Source organism: Ctenopharyngodon idella, chromosome 9 (genome assembly GCF_019924925.1).
Source record: "Ctenopharyngodon idella isolate HZGC_01 chromosome 9, HZGC01, whole genome shotgun sequence".
NCBI classification, from domain to species: Eukaryota; Metazoa; Chordata; class Actinopteri; order Cypriniformes; family Xenocyprididae; genus Ctenopharyngodon; species Ctenopharyngodon idella.
The window spans coordinates 32,296,477-32,317,188 of record NC_067228.1 but is presented as its reverse complement, the minus strand read 5'-3'; the positions used below and the strand labels follow the sequence as shown (position 1 = coordinate 32,317,188).

The following is a 20,712-nucleotide window of genomic DNA, read 5'->3' as shown; positions in this document are numbered from 1 at the left end:
TTGAAACAGCTTTTTCTGGTCATGCAAAACAGCATGCCATTAACATGGGCGTAACGCAAAACCAACATTTTGATTATCGAATATCACATGGGAAATTAAAGGAATAATTTGCCCAAAAATAAAACTTCTTTCATTATTTTGTCATAAGGTGAGAATCTTTGAAGAATGACCTAGTCCCTTTTTTCTATAAAATGGAAACCAAAAGCAGTCTGTATGACTTTAGCTGTAGTGCTATATTCATAGTGTCCTGAGGTCAGAGCTTTGTGTGAGGAATACATTGAAAGTTATTATTAACTGATAATATTCCCAATTATGGACTACAGAAGTCATTTTGACTAGAAAAATGGCACCAGTGGTTCTCGTGTGTCTTAGCCAAATGGCAATTGCTGCCTCATTTTATTTGAGAGCTGTGGCGGAAGGGAATATTTTCCGTGAATAATGACTCATATTTCATTCCTTTTTCTCACAGACAAGCTTGTCTTATGGCTTACTATAGACTAGGGCTGCACGATTAATAGAAATAAAAAATGATCAAATTGCAAAGGTGTTTCACATGTGAGGGGCTCATGACCTATTGTAGTCTATGTTACTATTACAATATTATTATTTTATAAAAAAAAAAAACCTCCATACATGGGGTTTAAAAAAGAAAACCTATTTTAAATCGCAGTCACAATATTTATCAGAATAATACAGAAGAGGATTAGGGCCAAGCAATAATAATAATAAAAAAGTCTTAAAGATTAAAGTCATTATAATGCGAGATTAAACTCAGTTTTTCGAGAAAAAAGTTGAAATGCAATGTTGAGAAAAAACTCATTAAATTTGAAAAAAAAAAAAAAAAAAGTAAAAATGTGAATAAACTTATTACATTTCGAGAATGAAGACATGTTTGAGAAAAAAACTCATTAAATTTGAAAATAAAGTCTAAATAAAATGTGAATAAACTCATTACATTTCGAGAATGAAGATGTTGTTTGAGAAGAAACTCATTAAATTTGAAAAAAAAGTCTAAATAAAATGTGAATAAACTCATTACATTTAGAGAATGAAGATGTTGTTTGAGAAAAAACTCATTAAATTTAAAAAAAAAAAAAAGTAGAAATAAAATGTTGAACCCATTACATTTTGAGAACAAAGTCATGTTTTGTGGAAAAAAAAAAATTTAATTTTGAGAATTTCGAAATAAAATGTTGAGAATAAACTCATTTAGAGAGAAATGTTGAAATAAAATGTTGAGAATAAACTCATTACATTTTGAGAACAAAGTCATTGTGTTTTCGAGAAAAAAATTGTTCAATTTTGAGAATGTCGAAATAATATGTTGAGAAAAAACTTTTCGGGAAAAAAAAAATGTCAAAATAAAATGTCCAGAATAAGGAATGAATTGAAAATGCCAGTGGAGATGCACCGCAAGCCATGTTAAGTGTTTTTCACGTTAAGCGTTTTAGAATGTCCCGTTTTTCTTGTCCGCTGGTTGTTATTTTATGTTGGACAAAAGCGAGACTGTTTTTTTTTTTTTTTTTTTTTTTTTTATAAAAAGTCCCAGCCGCTTGCAAATTCTCTTTGAAGTTTGTATGCTAATTATTATTCAGTTATAATTAGCTAAAGCAAATAATATTTCTTTATTGAAAGAAAGCCTAAAATATAGCTTGACTAAGTGATCCAACTCTGTCATGTCCTCTATCATTATGCAATGAACATGACATTGATCAAATGTGTTTATTCTTAACATTTTATTTCGACATTTTTCTCTAAATTTAACTTTTTTTCTTGAAACAATGACTTTACTCTCAATTTTATTCTAAACATTTTAGTTAGACTTGGGAATAGGGAAGGCGTAGGACATACAGCGTAAGCTTTTTGAAGAATACGAAAGTACGGTTTTGGCAGAAGCACTTGGAAGGCGATCATTTGTTTATATAAATCATATACATTTACATTTTTTTTTCAAAAATGACCGATCGTTTCGCTAGATAAGACCCTTACTCAGCCCTTTGAAGCTGCAATGAAACTATAATTTTGACCTTCAACCGTTTGGAGGCCATTAAAGTCCACTATAAAGAGAAAAATCCTGGAATGTTTTACTCAAAAACCTTAATTTCTTTTCGACTGAAGAAAGAAAGACATGAACATCTTGGATGACATGGGGGTGAGTAAATTATCAGGAAAATTTTATATGAAAGTGAACTAATCCCTTAAATTTCATGAGTTTATGCTCAACATTTTTATTTCAACATTCTCAAAATTGAACTTTTTTTTCTCGAAACACAACTTTATTCTCAATGTAATGAGTTTATTTTCAACATTTTATTGACTTTTTTCACAAAATTTAACGATTTTTTTCTCAAAACAAGACTTTATTTTTAAAAGTTAATGAGTTTATTCTCAACTTTGTATTTCTACTTTTTTTCTCAAAAAACTGAGTTTAATCTCGCATTATAAAGACTTCAATCTCTTTTTTTTCAATCTCTTTTTTTTTATTGCTTGGCCCAATTCCTATTCTGTAGAAGTTTTTTTTATTTTTTTTTTATCCTCAAGTCATGCAGCCTACTGTGAACTACTTATATGGTATTTTTATGGTGGTTATATTTGTTCATTTCAGAGCTTGACAGACATGGCCCCTTTCCTTTTTTATTTTATTGAAAATGTAATGGGGCTGTAATAAAATTCTTCAGATAATCTTCTTTTCTGTTCCATGGAGGAAAGAAAGTTATACGAGTTTGGAATGGCATGAAGGCGAATAAATGGAGACATTTAATTTTGGGAACTATTCCTTTAACGTCTTTTTAACATGTTCTTTTTTTTCCTGAGCTTTGCATTTGTTCAGTCATCAGTGGTGAGTATTGTAGGAGATGAGCTGTGTGTGTGGCTTACAGCTGGTCAGGCAGCAGCTTCATTTAGCTGCTCATGTTTGGGGGTGAATAGCGGTCCCTGGACCCCCTGCTGACTCTCTAATTGCATGAACTTGTGTATCCGGAGAGAGTCTTGACTAAGAGCAGTCAGGCAGAAACCCCTGTGCCATCCCCGTGCCACCACACACACAATTGCAGCAAAACCATCTGCCTAATACACACACACAGCCGTCAGCTGTCTCAGCCACTGGCACCTGCTGCCCTGCGTGCGTGTGTGGGATGCGCTGCTCAATAGTCCCTGTCTCAGTTACGCCAGGAGTCTGTTGGACGGGCTGTAGGTTAAGACCTCTGTGATGCGAAGACCCCTGTAGATTAGGGAGAGGACAGACTCTAGGAGTAGATACAATGTTCAAACACACACACACACACACACACACACACACACACACACACACACACACACACACACACACACACACACACACACACACACTCTCTAGGTTGCTCTTGAGCATTTGAGCAGACAAACAGTCTGTCAGCAGTCCTGGACCTGGAATTTGTTGGCTGATTCACTTTGGTTTTCCCACTTATTCAATTGATATTAATCAGAACCAGTGAAATGAAGCAAATCCTTCCACAGTCTTGGTTATTTTATGTTACTGGGCATTCAGGGTGAAATTAACACCTACCACCTGCTAAATGCTTGTGCTCGAAATACAGTGGTTTAATCTGTGTCCCAAAAAAGCAAATTTTTACAACGTTTTTAAGTCTTTGCAAGTGCTTTCTTAAAGGTTTCTTGCACTATAAACATTGTAATTTTAGATTTTAATAACATTTATCGAAAACATTTTACAATAGTCTCATTTGTTAACATTAATGTGTTAACTTGCATAAACAAACAATGAGTAATATATTTTTACAGCATTTATTTACTTTTATTAATGTTTGGTAATCAAAATGTTCATGTTAGTTCACAGTGCATTAACAGATACAACTTTTGATATTTTCTGTATGGTATTAGTAAATGTTTGAAATTGATATTAACTAAGATTAATAAATTATTTAGAAGTATTGTACAGTATTAATGTTAACTAAACTAGTTAACTAATGTTAACAAATGAACCTTTATTGGAAAGCGTTACCCATTTATCGCACTCTCTGAACCATAGAATTATAAAGGCGACTGTTCCTTTCCTCATTTACATATGTTTATGACCTCTGTTATGATTGGCTGACTTCATCCAACAGTCTATATTATCTTTAGGCCAAGTCGCTGAACATTGAATAGGTGTTGATATGTAAATGTGGGTGTGCTGAATTGTGGTGTCAAAAGTATACAATTTGAAAGAATGTAGCAGTATACATTGAGTTGTTTAACACCAACTAGAAACTTTCTCACTTCTAACCTTCTTATATATAAAACCTCATAAATATCCACATAAGAACTTTAACCAACGGCTTACAAATGTAATGTACTTAACCCAGGGTAAAGTATGAACAGTGTGAAACATGCATCCTTTAATAACAGCACTGCAGCTCTGGTGTAAATTATCCTGATGTTTGTGATCTTACTATTGCAGAGGAAGATGAGGAAGAAGAGGCAGCACAACCACAGCCAGAGGTCGAGGCAGAGAAAGAGAAACCAGTAGAGAAACAAGAAGAGGAAGGTAAAGTATTGAACACACCTCATGTACATTGTCCTACCAACTACACTGTAATGCATTACAGATCATTTGGTGTGTTTGCATGTTTTATGTTTCCCTATTTCACTATAATATTCAAACACTGATATTTGTTGACATTATATTATTCATGATTAGGGCTGGAACTAACACTTGTTTTTCGATTGATTTAATCTATCAATTATTTCTTTTTTAATTTTTTTCAGATTAATCAAATAATCTTACGATTATTTCACTTTTTAGGATTTACAGAAGCAATTGCTTGAGAGTGTAAATCCTGAAATGTTTTGTTCATTCAGGAGATTAAAGTAGCTGCTTGAATATGTTCATTCAGTTGTATGATCAATAACAGCTGAAGTCACAGCTAACTAACTAACCAACCATAGCGACAGTATCAAACATGTGTCCATTAAACCTTGAAGTTTTACTACGATTGATGATGATTACCCATTCAGTCGTATCCGACTGTTGGCGATCCGATGGGCCAGCTCTCGCCATACTTTCCGGTCTTCCGCTTTCTTTTTCAGCTGTTCTATGCCTAAGCCAGTGTCACTTTTGATGGTGTTGAGCCAACGTGTTTTTTGGCGGCCTCTTTTCCTTTTTAACCATGCTGAGCATCATTGCATTTTCTAGTGAAGCCGTTCGCATCACATGGCCAAAGTAGGTGAGCTGCAGTTTGGTAATTTTTCCCTCAAGTGACATCTCTGGTTTGTTACTACGATTGACAGCGTGTAATTATCGACGGACAAGTTCATCCCTTTAAAATAACCAGCAACAGCGTTAAAGTCCCTCTGTAGTCAATAATTGTATCCCTTAAAACTCATCTTTGGTCACTAAAATTGACATAATTAAATGTTTTTTTCCTTGAAAAAAAATTTCTTCATACCTTAAAATAGCTTGAATGTAACTCTACACCCTTGACTCATTTAGTATACGCTGTTCTATGAATATGCAAATTAGCCCCGCCTCCACTCACTCACACCAGCTCAGAGATCCACTTGTTGATGATCACACATTGACGTGATTGGTTACAAGGTAGTTTGTGACATCAGAAACACCAGCGATTTCAAACCACGTTTTTGAGACTGTCTTTAAATCACTGCAGTTTTAAATAGAAAATACTCAGCAATGGTGTTGACTTATGAATGTCTTAAAGCACATTAAAAACACCACATAGACACATAAACAACATTAAAAACTTGATTTTCACCACAGGCTGCAGAGAGTATGTTTGAGCCATGCGCCTCGCAGCCACGACAGCTCGAAAAAAACAGAATGCTGTCTGAACACAGCCATATTAAACACAAAATATGGGACTGACAACCATATTCTAGTGATGTGAAAAAATTCACTATAATAGTCCAAATACTTACGCTGCCGTCTCATGGTTTTAAGGTAGGAGAGCCCTGGGATGTTTTCTTTTCAGATGCTTTTACATAGAAGTGCTGCTGTGGTTTGCCATTTCAGTTTTACAGAGCGTGCAGAGCACAATTCTATTCGGTCTCTGTTCAAAAAAAAAAATTCCCACATTTTAGATCGGGCTCAATATTTTTGTAATAAAGGCTGATTTTCCTCATGCCCAGGAGCCAGCATCATTGTGGAACATAAACAGCATGACGAATCGACGTGTTTCACGCAGAACGACTCATTTACGTAATCGATTACATCAACACGTCATTCCAGCCCTATTTGTGATTGAAGAACAATTTATATATGTTCTGTCTTTGCCTATGAAAGTTTGCAGTGGTTGTTGCTGAAATCCGATTTTTAGTATAATGTTGGTATAATGGAAACACAACTAGATGAGAACTTCATCCAAGGAAAAATTCACAACAGACCACTGAATTACTGACAATTTAATGCACACAATTTAGTGCTCCTGCTTCAAATTATGGACATATTTCCACCTAGAGTGTGTGCAGTTACCCTTGTGATATACTTGTGTTTAGACATTTAGACAACAATTAAGTATCTTGCATGGCTCACAACTGGAATAACAAGAATGAACATTAAAACTACTTGTGGAACATTTGTCAACCGTTAGAATCAAGAATTCAACTATTTTGATGTATAAATGCATTAATTTAATCCACTTACACACCTGCCATTGTCTCCTGTCTGTTGGTGAGTGTAGCGCCCCCTCATGAGCTAACAGAGGAGGAGAAGTTACAGATTCTGCACTCAGAGGAGTTCATGGAGTTTTTCGATCACAGCACACGCATCATTGAGCGCGCTCTGTCCGAACATGTGGATGTTTTCTTTGACTACAGTGGCCGTGACATGGAGGAGAAGGAGGGGTAACAATCAGCCCTACTCACCTAAAACCACAAACTAACTCAATATGCACTGTTTAATGCGAGATGTTTATGACTATGTGTGTGTGTATCTAGTGAGATGCAGGCTGGGGCGAAACTGTCTCTAAACAGGCAGTTTGTTGATGATCGCTGGTCCAAACAGCGAGTGGTAACCTGTCTGGATTGGTCCCCACAGGTACGTGACCTCCTAAATGTCAAAGTCACCTTTATAAATCAAGCATGCATGCATACATTACATACAATTAAAATAACACGTGAAATTAGGTGCTGATCAAGTTTTATCATTTATCAGAACATTGGCAACTGTTATTCATGAGAACATACAACTGATTGGATATAATATGCATTATGGGTCATTTATTGTTATGGTATAATGGATATCTATTATAATACAGTACCAGTTAAAAAAGAAATGTGCATAAGTGGGCGATTCTTGGCCAGAATAAGCTGTAATGTGGACCAGACTTAATGCCAGCAGTCAAAAGTTTTGTTCTCCTGATCTGTACACGTGTTCACAGTATCCAGAGTTGCTGGTCGCCTCTTACAACAACAATGAGGAAGCCCCACATGAGCCTGATGGAGTGGCTTTGGTCTGGAACATGAAATACAAGAAGGCCACACCGGAGTATGTCTTCCACTGTCAGGTACACACGCACCTCCTGAAAACCATCCCACGCGAAGATGCTTGTCATATACAAACACCTACACACAGGATCTCACGGGTGGGCTGCAGCTGGATTTCCTTCCATCCTCTTCTTCTCTGTACCTTTCTCTCTCACTCTCATTCCCCTGCACAGCTTCTACACACTTTGATGCATTCAAATGCACACACACACACACTTGTGATACCTTAAGGGAATAGTTCACCCTAAAATGAAAAAATCTTGTCATTCTCATGTCATCACAAACCCATGACTTTTTCTTCCATGGAACACAAATGGAGAGGTTTTGAAGGCAGTTCAGTAATCTTTTTCATACAACAAAAGTGTGTGTGTTTTTAAGTCAATTTAAGCCCATTTAAAAGATTTTAAAACATTTAGGTGCAAGAAAACACAAAAGAGAACTCTTTTGTACTCATGCATTGTCTGATAGACAGTTTTATGTGCTATGATGTTAATCAAACAACAGAAGAAAAAGAGAAAATCAGTCACTTGACTGAAAAACGTTTGTAGCCTTAATAATGTTTAATCTATTTTTATATTTTTATACAATATCATAGATGCAAACTCACCTTTTTGAGATCAAAATAGGTCACCTATGGGATTTGCATAGATCCAATGAGAAAGTGTTTTTATGGGGGGTAGGGGGGTCTTACAAGGGTACTTGGGAACTTACAAGGGTTAATAAAGAACTGGTTGTTTCAATAAGAACTGTACAGTGTTTCCTTTACTCTTTACTTTAAAAACTATGTCTATAATGGGTAATATTTTATGTATTTGAGGTCTGAGATGTGGCAAACAGTATTGCCGTCTAATCAGCCAATATTGTCTTAAATATCCTGCATAGCATTTCGTTATTTATAACATGAGATTTTAACCAAATGTTGATTTTTGGTGAAATGTTGCAACAATATGTTAATTTTTTGCGCAAAAAATTACAGTTTTGGACATTAAGGGATTTTTTCATTTATTTTTTATTACCCTGTAAGTAACTACAAATGAGCATGTAAAGCAAATAACTTAAAAAAAAATTCTGTGCGCAGCATGCCCCCGCCCCGTGCGATGTTATCACCTTTTTTCCCCCTTACCTGTTTGCATCCCTGGATATTTATGCATTAAAGACTATGCATTATTATTTTTTACATTTGATTACGTTTAATTTCTGTAGTATTTTTGTACCTGAATACTACTGTTAGACCTACCTGAAAAACTTTAAGCATTGTTTATTTCATTCGTATTTTTTTTTTTTTTTGTGCTTTTGCTTGTAATTTGTATATTTCTTGTTTTATTACTGACAGTTTACTTGTCTTTAATGTTGGAACTTCATATTTGTTATGCTGTGGTATCAAAAGTGGCATAGACAATTGTGAAATTTCACAACAAGTTTGTAACAAACATTTATTAGATTAAAAGTTACATGGATCAAAAGCAACAAAAACAATATATTTGAAAATTTTGTCAGGGTAAGTAGAAAAACTCTACTCTTTTACAGTGATTTCATAGACTTGTGTGACGTACAGACAAAATTTAAACAGTTGTTCATTGACAATCTCGCCCAATTCTGCGTAATCCATGCTGGGTTTTTCATGCACACAAGAACCAGCGGTGTTTGCCATCCACTGCATCAACCTGATGTAACATGTCATGTTTAAATTGAACACAAGTGAAGACTGCAGTGAAGGGGAAGACTTTCAGTGAATATGGACTTATTTTGAGTCTGTTCCTCACACAAAGCTATCGTTTAACTACAGAAGACTTAAAATATAGTACTTTTATGTCCTTTTTGGAGCTTGACAGTTCTAGACACTATAACTGTCATTGTATGGAGAAAAGCAGCATGTTAACATTCTCCATGACGTCTCCTTTTGTGTTCCATGTAAGAAAGAAAGTCATTCCGGCTTAGAGCAACATGGGTGAGCAGGAATTTTCATTTATGAATGAACTATTACTTCAAACTCTCTGCAAACACATGCACATTCATGCTCAAACTCAGGTTCATGTTGTTACCAGAGGTCTGTAAGCACAGAGTCAGTAACACTTCTTATATTCAGTATTCTGCTTATTGAACATTACAAAACCCTCCAAATACATTTAAATTTTGCATTCCTCAGTTTTGATCTTAAGCTTATGAAACATTCATAACTTAATAATTTTCAACTAAAACCATAATGTATCTAATTAATAATTCTTATCAACATGTGAATGTGCAAAGATGTAAATGTTTTTAGTTGATGTTAATAACCATGTTATTACTACTGCCATTGACCAAGTTAAAACATTTAGAAATTCTTTGAAAATTCAAATTATGCATGAACTAGAGCAAAACTACTGTGATGCAAGAATTTTTTTACCAATATTTATGAGAACTTTATTTGAAAATATCTATCTATCTATCTATCTATATATATATATATATATATATATATATATGTATGAAAATATATATGCAGTCAAACCAAAATTTATTCCGACACCTTGAACATTTCATTCATTAATACGGTTTATTCACTATAGTTTAAAAAAAAAATGGTAATAAAATATGACAAGATCTCAGAGTTAAACTGTCAGAAAAAATTAATCTTAATTATGTCAGATAACAATTAAGCAAAACATGGTCAGGTCAAAGTGTCTGAATAATTTTTGGTCCCAAATTTTTACCAGTTTTACTGGTAGTCCACTGTATGAAGAATTTTTGGGTATAATATGTCACAATTTACTTTATTTTGCTATCCTCTCTTATATAAATGAACTAATAGTGTCCTGCACCCACTAGTTTAAAAAAAAAAAAATTATATCTAGTGTCTGAATAATTTTTGGTTTGACTGTATATATGAAATTTGTAAGAACTTATAAAATGAGAATTACCATTGTGAACTCTATTGACTTGCGTTGATTTAAAATACTCAAACACTCGCAGATTTGAATCATTCTGGCCATTTTGCTGCATTACAGACAATACAGAAGCAGATGGTGGCATTTCTTTTGAAAGGTTTTATCACTGTGCGGTTGTGTATTTGTTGAGTGTTACTGTATGTTCAGTGTTAGTTGTGTGTTTGACCTGAGGTGATCCGCTGTGGATAGCCTGAGTAGAACCACATGTGCTGCCCACATGTACTGCTGCACAGCTCACACACACACAGAAATGCGGAAACACTCCACAAGTATTCACAAACACTCAGAAGTTTGAACTTTTTTCATCTTCTTAGCTGAGTGTGTTGGGGCTGGTAAACTCCCAGAGGAGAGTGTGATAAACATTGATCAACACATACATAGAGCACATCAAATATGGTAAATGAAGGCTCATTTGCTTGCTTGACATGTGAGTTTTGTTTTCACGTCACTCCAGTAAGTTTGAGCTTCCGCAAGAACCAATAAAGTTTGTTCTTGCATGGCAAGCAAGCACAGTTGAGCTGTCTTTGACTATATTTGATCAATTTTTAAATGAGTAAAAGCCTAAATTAAATCTGTTCATCATATAAAGCAATAGTGTCTCTTCAGAAGTCCTGAATTAAACTGATTCATATGGATTACTTTCATGATGTCTTTATGAACTTTTTTAAATTTTATAACTCTCTCTCTCTCCTGTAGTCTGCAGTCATGTCTGCAGCATTTGCAAAGTTTCATCCTAACCTGGTTGTCGGAGGCACTTATTCAGGACAGATCGTCCTGTGGGACAACAGAAGTAACAGACGCACTCCTGTCCAGAGGACACCTCTCTCTGCTGCGGCCCACACGGTACATGGCGTCACACACCACACAGAAAATGAGGCAAAGCAGTAGCTGCAGCCCAAGAACTTTGAGATATTAATACTGTTTATTGTTCAAATTTGTTTTATCATTGTTTTTATCCCTAACCTTACTTTTCTGTGTCTCTTTCAGCACCCAGTGTACTGTGTTAATGTGGTTGGGACACAGAACGCTCATAACCTCATTAGCATCTCTACTGATGGAAAGATGTGCTCCTGGAGTCTGGACATGCTGTCTCAACCACAGGTACCCACAATTCTCTCTGCTCTCACATACATCAAAAATTCTCAGTTCATTGTTTCAGAGTTTGAATATCATACTCAAAGAAAGCGACTTGCTTACTCAACCAGTAAAAATCGTGAATGTTGTGTACAAATCTTACTGACAAGTGCCAAGGGAAGTGATTTGTTGGCTTCAGAAGTACTATAAAAGGCCCACTGAGAGCCACAAACTCTTCCCTGCTGCCTTACACACACAGCATTTGGAGTTAGTATACCATTAACTCATCTTTGAGTTTCCAAAAACATTTGCCAAACCACAGTGTCAGATGTTAATGATTGGTAAAGCGCTGGCTGAATTTAAATTGCGCATTTCTAATCTGTGAGGGAGGCTATTGGCTGTGGTGTTATTGATGTGTGTATGTGTGTGTCAACAGGACAGTATGGAGCTGGTGTTTAAGCAGTCTAAATCCGTTGCGGTCACCTCCATGTCCTTCCCTCTGGGTGACGTTAATAACTTTGTGGTGGGAAGTGAGGATGGATCAGTCTACACAGCCTGTCGCCATGGCAGGTATTACACACACTTGCACACAATGTTCACTGCAGAAGATCTCTGGATCTGTGCATGTAGTCTGCTTATGCAGACAAACCAATTTTCTTTCTCACAAAATGGCAAAATTTTCTTAGTCCCTGTATTAACGTCTCAGGTAATCCGAGTATAATATGATTATATGATTTTTAACATTTTCCAACATATTTTTGAAAGTGGAAATTTGTGGACTGATCAACATGCTTGTTTAGTTCACAAAAGATGTTATAATTAATATACAGTGGGTACAGAAAATATTCAGACCCCCTTAAATTTTTCACTCTTTGTTATATTGCAGCCATTTGCTAAAATCATTTAAGTTCATTTTTTTCCTCATTAATGTACACACAGCACCCCATATTGACAGAAAAGTTCTGTCAGGTTGGATGGTAAACGTTCGTGGACGGCCATTTGTAGGTCTCTTCAGAGATGCTCAATTGGGTTTAAGTCAGGACTCTGGCTGGGCCATTCAAGAACAGTCACGGAGTTGTTGTGAAGCCACTCCTTCGTTATTTTAGCTGTGTGCTTAGGGTCATTGTCTTGTTGGAAGGTAAACCTTCGACCCAGTCTGAGGTCCTGAGCACTCTGGAGAAGGTTTTCGTCCAGGATATCCCTGTACTTGGCCGCATTCATCTTTCCCTCGATTGCAACCAGTCGTCCTGTCCCTGCAGCTGAAAAACACCCCCACAGCATGATGCTGCCACCACCATGCTTCACTGTTGGGACTGTATTGGACAGGTGATGAGCAGTGCCTGGTTTTCTCCACACATACCGCTTAGAATTAAGGCCAAAAAGTTCTATCTTGGTCTCATCAGACCAGAGAATCTTATTTCTCACCATCTTGGAGTCCTTCAGGTGTTTTTTAATGTGTCTTGCACTGAGGAGAGGCTTCCGTCGGGCCACTCTGCCATAAGGCCCCGACTGGTGGAGGGCTGCAGTGATGGTTGACTTTCTACAACTTTCTCCCATCTCCCGACTGCATCTCTGGAGCTCAGCCACAGTGATCTTTGGGTTCTTCTTTACCTCTCTCACCAAGGCTCTTCTCCCCCGATAGCTCAGTTTGGCCGGACGGCCAGCTCTAGGAAGGGTTCTAGACATCTCAAACGTCTTCCATTTAAGGATTATGGAGGCCACTGTGCTCTTAGGAACCTTCAGTGCAGCAGAAATTTTTTTGTAACCTTGGCCAGATCTGTGCCTTGCCACAATTCTGTCTCTGAGCTCTTCAGGCAGTTCCTTTGACCTCATGATTCTCACTTGCTCTGACATGCACTGTGAGCTGTAAGGTCTTATATAGACAGGTGTGTGGCTTTCCTAATCAAGTCCAATCAGTATAATCAAACACAGCTGGACTCAAATGAAGGTGTGGAACCATCTCAAGGATGATCAGAAGAAATGGACAGCACCTGAGTTAAATATATGAGTGTCACAGCAAAGGGTCTGAATACTTAGGACCATGTGATATTTCAGTTTTTCTTTTTTAATAAATCTGCAAAAATGTCAACAATTCTGTGTTTTTCTGTCAATATGGGGTGCTGTGTGTACATTGATGAGGAAAAAAAATGAACTTAAATGATTTTAGCAAATGGCTGCAATATAACAAAGAGTGAAAAATTTAAGGGGGTCTGAATACTTTCCGTACCCACTGTATATTATATATTAATATAACACTTATAATATGTGACCCATGCTGTCAAAATGAGTGGGAATGCGCACAGGTTCATTTCGAGATATAGGCAAAACAAGTGAAAAATGTCAATTTTGGTCGAAATTAAGGTTTTCACAAAAATGAGTTCATTAAGCCCTTGCCTGCCCTTGCCTAGTGATCCCAATGCTCCAAATAGCAATTAAACATCTAAAAGTATCTTTATTTGTATGTTTTCTGAAAGGAGTACCTTTTCTTTGACCATGAAAAATGAAGTTTTTTTCTGCTCGCTTCTCGACTACTGGCACAGCATTCCAACTTTTGAATATTCATAGTGAATTCTAGATGAGTCTGAACCAATGAAATGTGATTTTCAAATTCATGCTGATGTAAATAATACGATCTTACTCGCGCTGACAGATCCGAAGCGCACACACAAAGATGCCTCAGACAGCGCTCGATCCCGATATACACATACACACAGAATTACAGTATTTCAAAACATTTGTCTTTGCAAGTATTTACGCAAACATCTGTTTTAATGTCTTAAGTGGACATTTGGTTAACTGTTGTGGAAAAACATCTGATGTGTAACATTATATTAGATCTGTTTCATTAATGTTACTCAAACAATTGTGGAATCATGGAAAAAAAAAGTTGAATATATATTTTTCCTGTAGATATGGGTTTTGACTTGGTTTGTGCCAAATTTGGTGGTATTACCAGGGATTTTAAGGTTTGGTTGCTGGTGATTTTGTTTTGGAACCTTCAGAAAGCTTTAACTCGATTTTTCTCAAAATTGACTTTGCTGACTCTATCGACTTGTACGTGTAGATCACGTGTAGATCAGTCATTTTTTGTCAGATTCCAACAAATACATCATTTTGAAGGTTTTTGTTTTTAATAGAGAATGTACAATATAGAATGTGCAATATAGACAATAACAATAACTCATTTTTGAAAATGTGCTCATTGTGACTCATTTTGCCAGCACGGGTCACATATATACTTAAAAATATTAGTGTTTCTAATAATTAGTGTTTGTCTCAAAGATATGAAGCAGCACAACTGTTCTCAACATTGATAATCAGATATGTTTCTTGAGCAACAAATCAACATAGAATGATTAGATGATGAGTAATAATGCTAAAAATTCATCTTTGATCACAGGAATATTTAAATAGAGTTTAAAATATAATCAAATAGAAAATTTAAAGTTATTTTAAATTGTAATAATATTTCACAATATTAAATTTTTACTGTTTTTTTTTGTTTTGTTTTGTTTTGTTTTTTCAAATAAATGCAGCCTTAGTGAGCATAAGAGCCTTCTTCCAAAAATATTTTAAAAATCTTACAGACCACAAACTTTTGAACCATAGTGTAGATATGCACATTTATTAACTATTTACTTAAAATGATTTGTATAAGTAATTTATATTAATAATACATTTATGGTGTCTACTGTAAACACAGACTGTAGAGCTTTATTGAAGCAGAAATCATATCATGATTGTTATCTGTTATCTCCCAAAACTTTATTGCCCTTTTATATCAGAAATATGAAAATCAGCTTGTGTTTATGAATGGGATATAGTAGATGTGTTTGTGTGTGCTGTAATGAGCAGAGAGAGCGAATGTTTCCTCTTCATTTGTGATGCTGTGATTATCTCATCCTCTACACACACTCTCAGCATCTCACACAGCTGTTTACCTCTCACAGTAATGAGTTCACACACACAACACACACTCAGCGGTGTGTGTTAGTAATGTGAAGTGTTACCTGATAGATGGAAACATGCTGAGATGCTGATCATTAACCCTCTGTCATTCTCTGTGTGTGTGTGTGTGAGCAGTCGGGCAGGTATCAGTGAGATGTTTGAGGGACATCATGGTCCAATCACAGGCATTCACTGTCACACTGCGACTGGGCTGGTAGATTTCTCTCATCTCTTCCTGACCTCCTCTTTTGATTGGACCGTCAAACTCTGGAGCAACAAGGTAACAGATCATTCATGCACACTCATTGCATTACACTGTCATTCATGAATCTCTCAGCTGACTGTGCGTTTCTCTCTCTGCTGTAGAATAACAAGCCGCTGTACTCGTTTGAGGATAACTCGGATTATGTTTATGATGTCATGTGGTCTCCGGTACATCCCGCCCTCTTTGCTTGTGTGGACGGACTTGGACGCATCGACCTGTGGAACCTCAACAATGACACAGAGGTTAAACAGCATATATGCCATGAAACATCATTGCAGAACAATATTTATCCACCACATAGGCTTCTGCACTATGTGGTGGATGCACTATAATAATATGAGCCATTATAATGATACACAGTATTGAAGAGCAATAGTTACATACATATAGTTTAACTAAAACGTTCTAATATATGGCAGATGCCACATTGAAACATTGCATGAACGTTCTTGCATGACGACACAAATGACTTGTTGAATCAGAGTTTTGAATTAATTCACTGAAATGGACATTTTGATCTGATTCATGAAATGATTCAAACGCTAATGGCATTTTGGCTACTTAAATCAAAGGTGTTTTTAACCCTTAAATGCTGTGCTTTTGTCTTTAGTGACCGGGGCTTCATTCAACCTCCTTTTGTTGTTATGACTCCTGTATTTAGTATTCATAAACCTTTCTGTTCTGCAACATATTAAAAAGTATGAAAGCTTGTTTCCGCCACAAAATAAAATAATTTAAAAGATAATTGCGACTTTTTTTCACAAATGTGAGTTTATCTCGCAATTCTGACTTTTTTTCTCGCAATTCTGACTTTAACTCGCAATTCTGACTTTTCTCGCAATTCTGAGTTTATATCTTGCAATTCTGACTTTATATCTCGCAATTCTGACTTTTCCTTGCAATTTTGACTTTTTTATCGCAATTCTGACTTTATATCTCGCAATTCTGACTTTTTTCTCGCAATTTTGAGTTTATATCTCGCATTTCTGACTTTTTTCACGCAATTCTTACTTTATATCTCACAATTCTGACTTTAAGTTTAAAAAAAGTCAGAGTTGTGATATAAAAAGTTGCAATAACCTTTTTTATTTGTTATTCAGTGGTGGAAACAAGCATCCATAAAAAGCATATATACACTACTGTTCGAAAGTTTGGACTTATATTTTTTAAGAAATACTTTTATTCAACAAGGATGCATTAAATTGATCAAAAGCAACAGTAAAGATATTTGTAATGTTACAAAAGATTTCTATAAATAAATGTTCTTTTGAACGTTCTATTTGACAAAGAAGCCTGACAAAATGTATCACAGTTTCACATTATATGAAGCAGCACAACTGTTTTCAACATTGATAATAATCATAAATGTTTTTTGAGCAGCAAATCAGCATATTAGAATGATTTAAGGATCATGTGACACTGAAGACTGGAGTAATGATGCTGAAAATTCAGCTTTAACATCACAAGAACAATTGTACTTGAGAAGCCAGTTACTTTTCAAATATCAGCATGAAAGTAATGCATCCCGTTCTGTTACATGTTGCACGACCTCTTTGATTAATAATGAGGATGTATCAGATACCGAGTGAACAAACGGCATTATTAAACAAGTTGAACACACAACAAGCTCAACTAATGTGTGTGTGTTGTGTGTGTGTCGTGTGTGTGCAGGTGCCCACTGCCAGCATGGCTGTGGATGGAAGTCCTGCTCTGAACAGACTGCGCTGGTCTCAGTCAGGCAGAGAGATCGCTGTCGGGGACTCAGAGGGACAGATCCACATTTACGACGTCGGCGAGGTGAGAGAGTTTACTTAAGACACATCACAGACTGACTACACAGCAACACCTTCAGCTCCTGGGCGGGACGTTGAGCGGCTTTCTCCCTCTCGCTCCCGTTCTGTCACTGAGACAGTTGTGTAAAAAGCCCATGCGGAGCCTCTAAAGATGACACACGCTACAATTACACGCCTGTCAGAGAGGGGCCCTAACAGCACGGCCCTTCAGGGCCACAGAGGGCCTCTGTCACTCACAAGATGGGATGAAAGCAGATAGAGTAGAAGAATGAGATGGAGGATTGTTAGGCAGGGGTCAGTTCACTCTCAGAATAGCCTGCTGGTCCACTGTGCCGCTTTACACCTCTTTCCAAAACGCTCACATATTACACACAATGTTTTTCTCTTCTCTCCATAGCAAATCGCAGTCCCGCGAAATGACGAATGGACCCGATTTGTGCGGACGCTGGTGGAGATCAACGAGAACCGCGACGATGCGGAGGAGCTGGCCGCCCAACGCCTTTCCGCTTGATCGTCATGGAAACCAGCACTATTCCGGAGATCTCCGAAAGCTGTAATCATCTCTGTCTTTGGAAATGAAATGATTTCTGTCTGCAAACCTTTGATTCTGCCTTTTGTTTGGAATGAAAATATGAAACATTGACCGTAGGTGCGATTCATAGTGTGAGAGCAGAAGGCCTCCCAGTCACCCCACAACCAGAAGCCTTAACATTCGCATGCAAAAAAAACTAAAGAAAACCATAATGAATGTTTCTTTACCCAGGTATCTCTGAGTGTGCTAAACTCTCAGCTCATTATGCACAGCCAAATTTACATTTACCATTTACACCAATGAATCTCATTAAACCTGTCTGGCTCATAGTTCAGCCCCAAAATTAAAATTTACATACATAAAATGAAGCTTTTTTTATAGATTAACAAAATGTTTAAAGTATTAGATTTACTGCCTGAAATTTACACAGATGAGTAAAACAAATTTTGTATTACAGGTTTTATATTGTAATACAGTAAAAATGGGGTGAGAGAGTGTGCTTAAACGGTAGATTTGTCATTTAGTAACAAATGTCCTTGTTTTCTTTAAAATGTAGTTGTTTTCTTTTGATTTTGGGGTTGAAATATGAAAAAAGAAATATCTTTGAGAGGTTTTGTAAGATTGACTCTAACATCTTTACTGTTCTCACTACTAGTAAACGCTGTATTCTTTCAAACTAGATGACAGACCTAGAGAAATCTAGAGCTCTAGTTCTTGTAGATCGTTTCAGTGGGACGTATTGAGTTTGCTGGAGATTTCTGCTGTCTAGCTGTGGACCAAATGCTGGAGTAATTTGTGACTTTCAAGCTCTTATGTTTAGTTTTTGCTCCTGTTAATGATTGATCTTGTTCCTCTCCACTTCAGCAGAGGCACAATCATGTATTTATTAAACATATCAATATACTGGGTTCATTTTCTGAATTACTCTTTTAGAGATCAAGGTCTTCCTCTTCCAGTGATCCACATCTGTTTGAAACGCTAACAGTAACTTTTGCAGAACCTCTTTGTATATCTGAATACTTTTTCTAAGCCAAAACTTTGGTAAAAATCTCCTGATTTACCTCAATCAGTTTGAAGTCATCAGTCTTTCCTGTAGTATTCTCGAGCAGAAAGTAGGTTTATGAGGATTTCAAAATGTTGCTTCCAACTGTTTCCTCATGTTTAAGTGAATGTCCAATAATTTCTGCATTTGAAAATAACAATTGTGATTTATTTCAGTAAATGACAATACAATAATAAAATGCATTTAAACAAATTCCTGAAGTTTGTTTATGCCTTTTTTTGTGTGTGAACTAAAACATTTAAATACATGTATACATATACAATATGATTACACAGTCATGTACTTTGGCCATTATTTAATTTTTTGCTCACAAAAGGTCTGATTAACCATTCATATGAAAAAAACCCCATGTTTATTTACTGTCAACCAAGAAGTATGATATTTTTTACATTTAGTTTATAATTAACAAATTATTAAAATATTATAAAATATATGATGTTTCATATAATATGAAAGCTTTTAAATCAGGCAGGATTCTACTTCCTGCACAAGGACATAAAATATGTACAGTAATGATTGTGGAAGCCACAGTGTAATGATCCTCCACAGCAGAAAATAAACAGAAGTACACTTCATGAAATACACTACTGTTCGAAAGTTTGGGGTCAGCAAGTTGTTTTTATTGTTTATATAATTTATTTTATTCAGCAAGGATGCATTAAATCAATCAAAAGTGACAGTAAAAACATTTATAATGTGAAAAAAGATTTATATTTCACGTAAATACTGTTCTTTTCAACTTTCTATTCATCAAAGAATCCATGATACAACCAACAATGTATCATGGTTTCCACAAAAACATTAAGCAGCACAACTGTTTTCATTAATAATAATCAGAAATGTTTCTTGAGCATCAAATCATCATATTAGAATGATTTCTGAAAGATTACGTGACACTGAAGACTGGAGTAATGATGCTGAAAATTCAGCTTTGATGATAGGAATAAATTATATTTTAACGTCTATTCACATAGAAAACAGTTCTTTTAAATTGTAATATTTCACAATTTACACATTTACTGTTTTTACAGTATTTATGATCAAATAAATGCAGCCTTGGTGAGCAGAAGAGATCCTTTCAAAGACATTCAACAAATCTTACAGACACCAAACTTTTGAAACTGTCTTTTTCACAGCACTGAGCACAGTGAAAAGAGAAACAGGAATAGCATATTAGTGTACTATTGATAAAAAAAATTCTGCAAGTAAGTAAAGTGGATATAATAATTTAGAGTGGATATATCATTTTAGAGTGGCCTTTTATTGTGGCCAGCCTAAGGCACACCTGTGCAATAATCATGCTGTCTAATCAGCATCTATGCCACACCTGTGAGGTGGATGAATTATCTCAGCAAAGGAGAAGTGCTCACTAACACAGATTTAGACAGATTTGTGAACAATATTTGAGAGAAACAGGCCTTTTGTGTACATAGAAAAAGTCTTAGATCTTTGAGTTCAGCTCATGAAAAATGGGGGCAAAAACAAAAGTGTTGCGTTTATAATTTTGTGCAGTGTAAAAAATGAAACAAAAAAATGAAACATATCCAAACTTTTGCAATGTCACTGAAAACCAAAGCGACACAAAAATTTAAACTTAAAGGATTAGTCCACTTTTAAATTAAGGATGTTTCTCC

The 20,712-nt window shown here is 35.9% G+C and overlaps 1 protein-coding gene across 3 annotated transcripts in view; it reads left to right on the top strand.

Annotated features, from left to right (window-relative positions):
- Positions 1 to 19,270, top strand: part of dync1i2a (dynein, cytoplasmic 1, intermediate chain 2a) — a 40,632-nt gene extending 21,362 nt beyond the window's left edge. For all 3 annotated transcript variants that reach the window (XM_051904817.1, XM_051904820.1, XM_051904819.1), the window contains 11 exons: positions 4,436 to 4,522; positions 6,672 to 6,834; positions 6,928 to 7,027; positions 7,371 to 7,496; positions 11,100 to 11,246; positions 11,391 to 11,504; positions 11,914 to 12,047; positions 15,561 to 15,705; positions 15,792 to 15,932; positions 17,362 to 17,487; positions 17,881 to 19,270. In XM_051904817.1, coding sequence (XP_051760777.1) covers positions 4,436 to 4,522; positions 6,672 to 6,834; positions 6,928 to 7,027; positions 7,371 to 7,496; positions 11,100 to 11,246; positions 11,391 to 11,504; positions 11,914 to 12,047; positions 15,561 to 15,705; positions 15,792 to 15,932; positions 17,362 to 17,487; positions 17,881 to 17,994 — 1,397 coding nt within the window. In that variant the 3' untranslated portion in view covers positions 17,995 to 19,270. The remainder of the gene's footprint in view (positions 1 to 4,435; positions 4,523 to 6,671; positions 6,835 to 6,927; positions 7,028 to 7,370; positions 7,497 to 11,099; positions 11,247 to 11,390; positions 11,505 to 11,913; positions 12,048 to 15,560; positions 15,706 to 15,791; positions 15,933 to 17,361; positions 17,488 to 17,880) is intronic.
- The last annotated feature ends 1,442 nt before the right edge of the window (positions 19,271 to 20,712 follow it).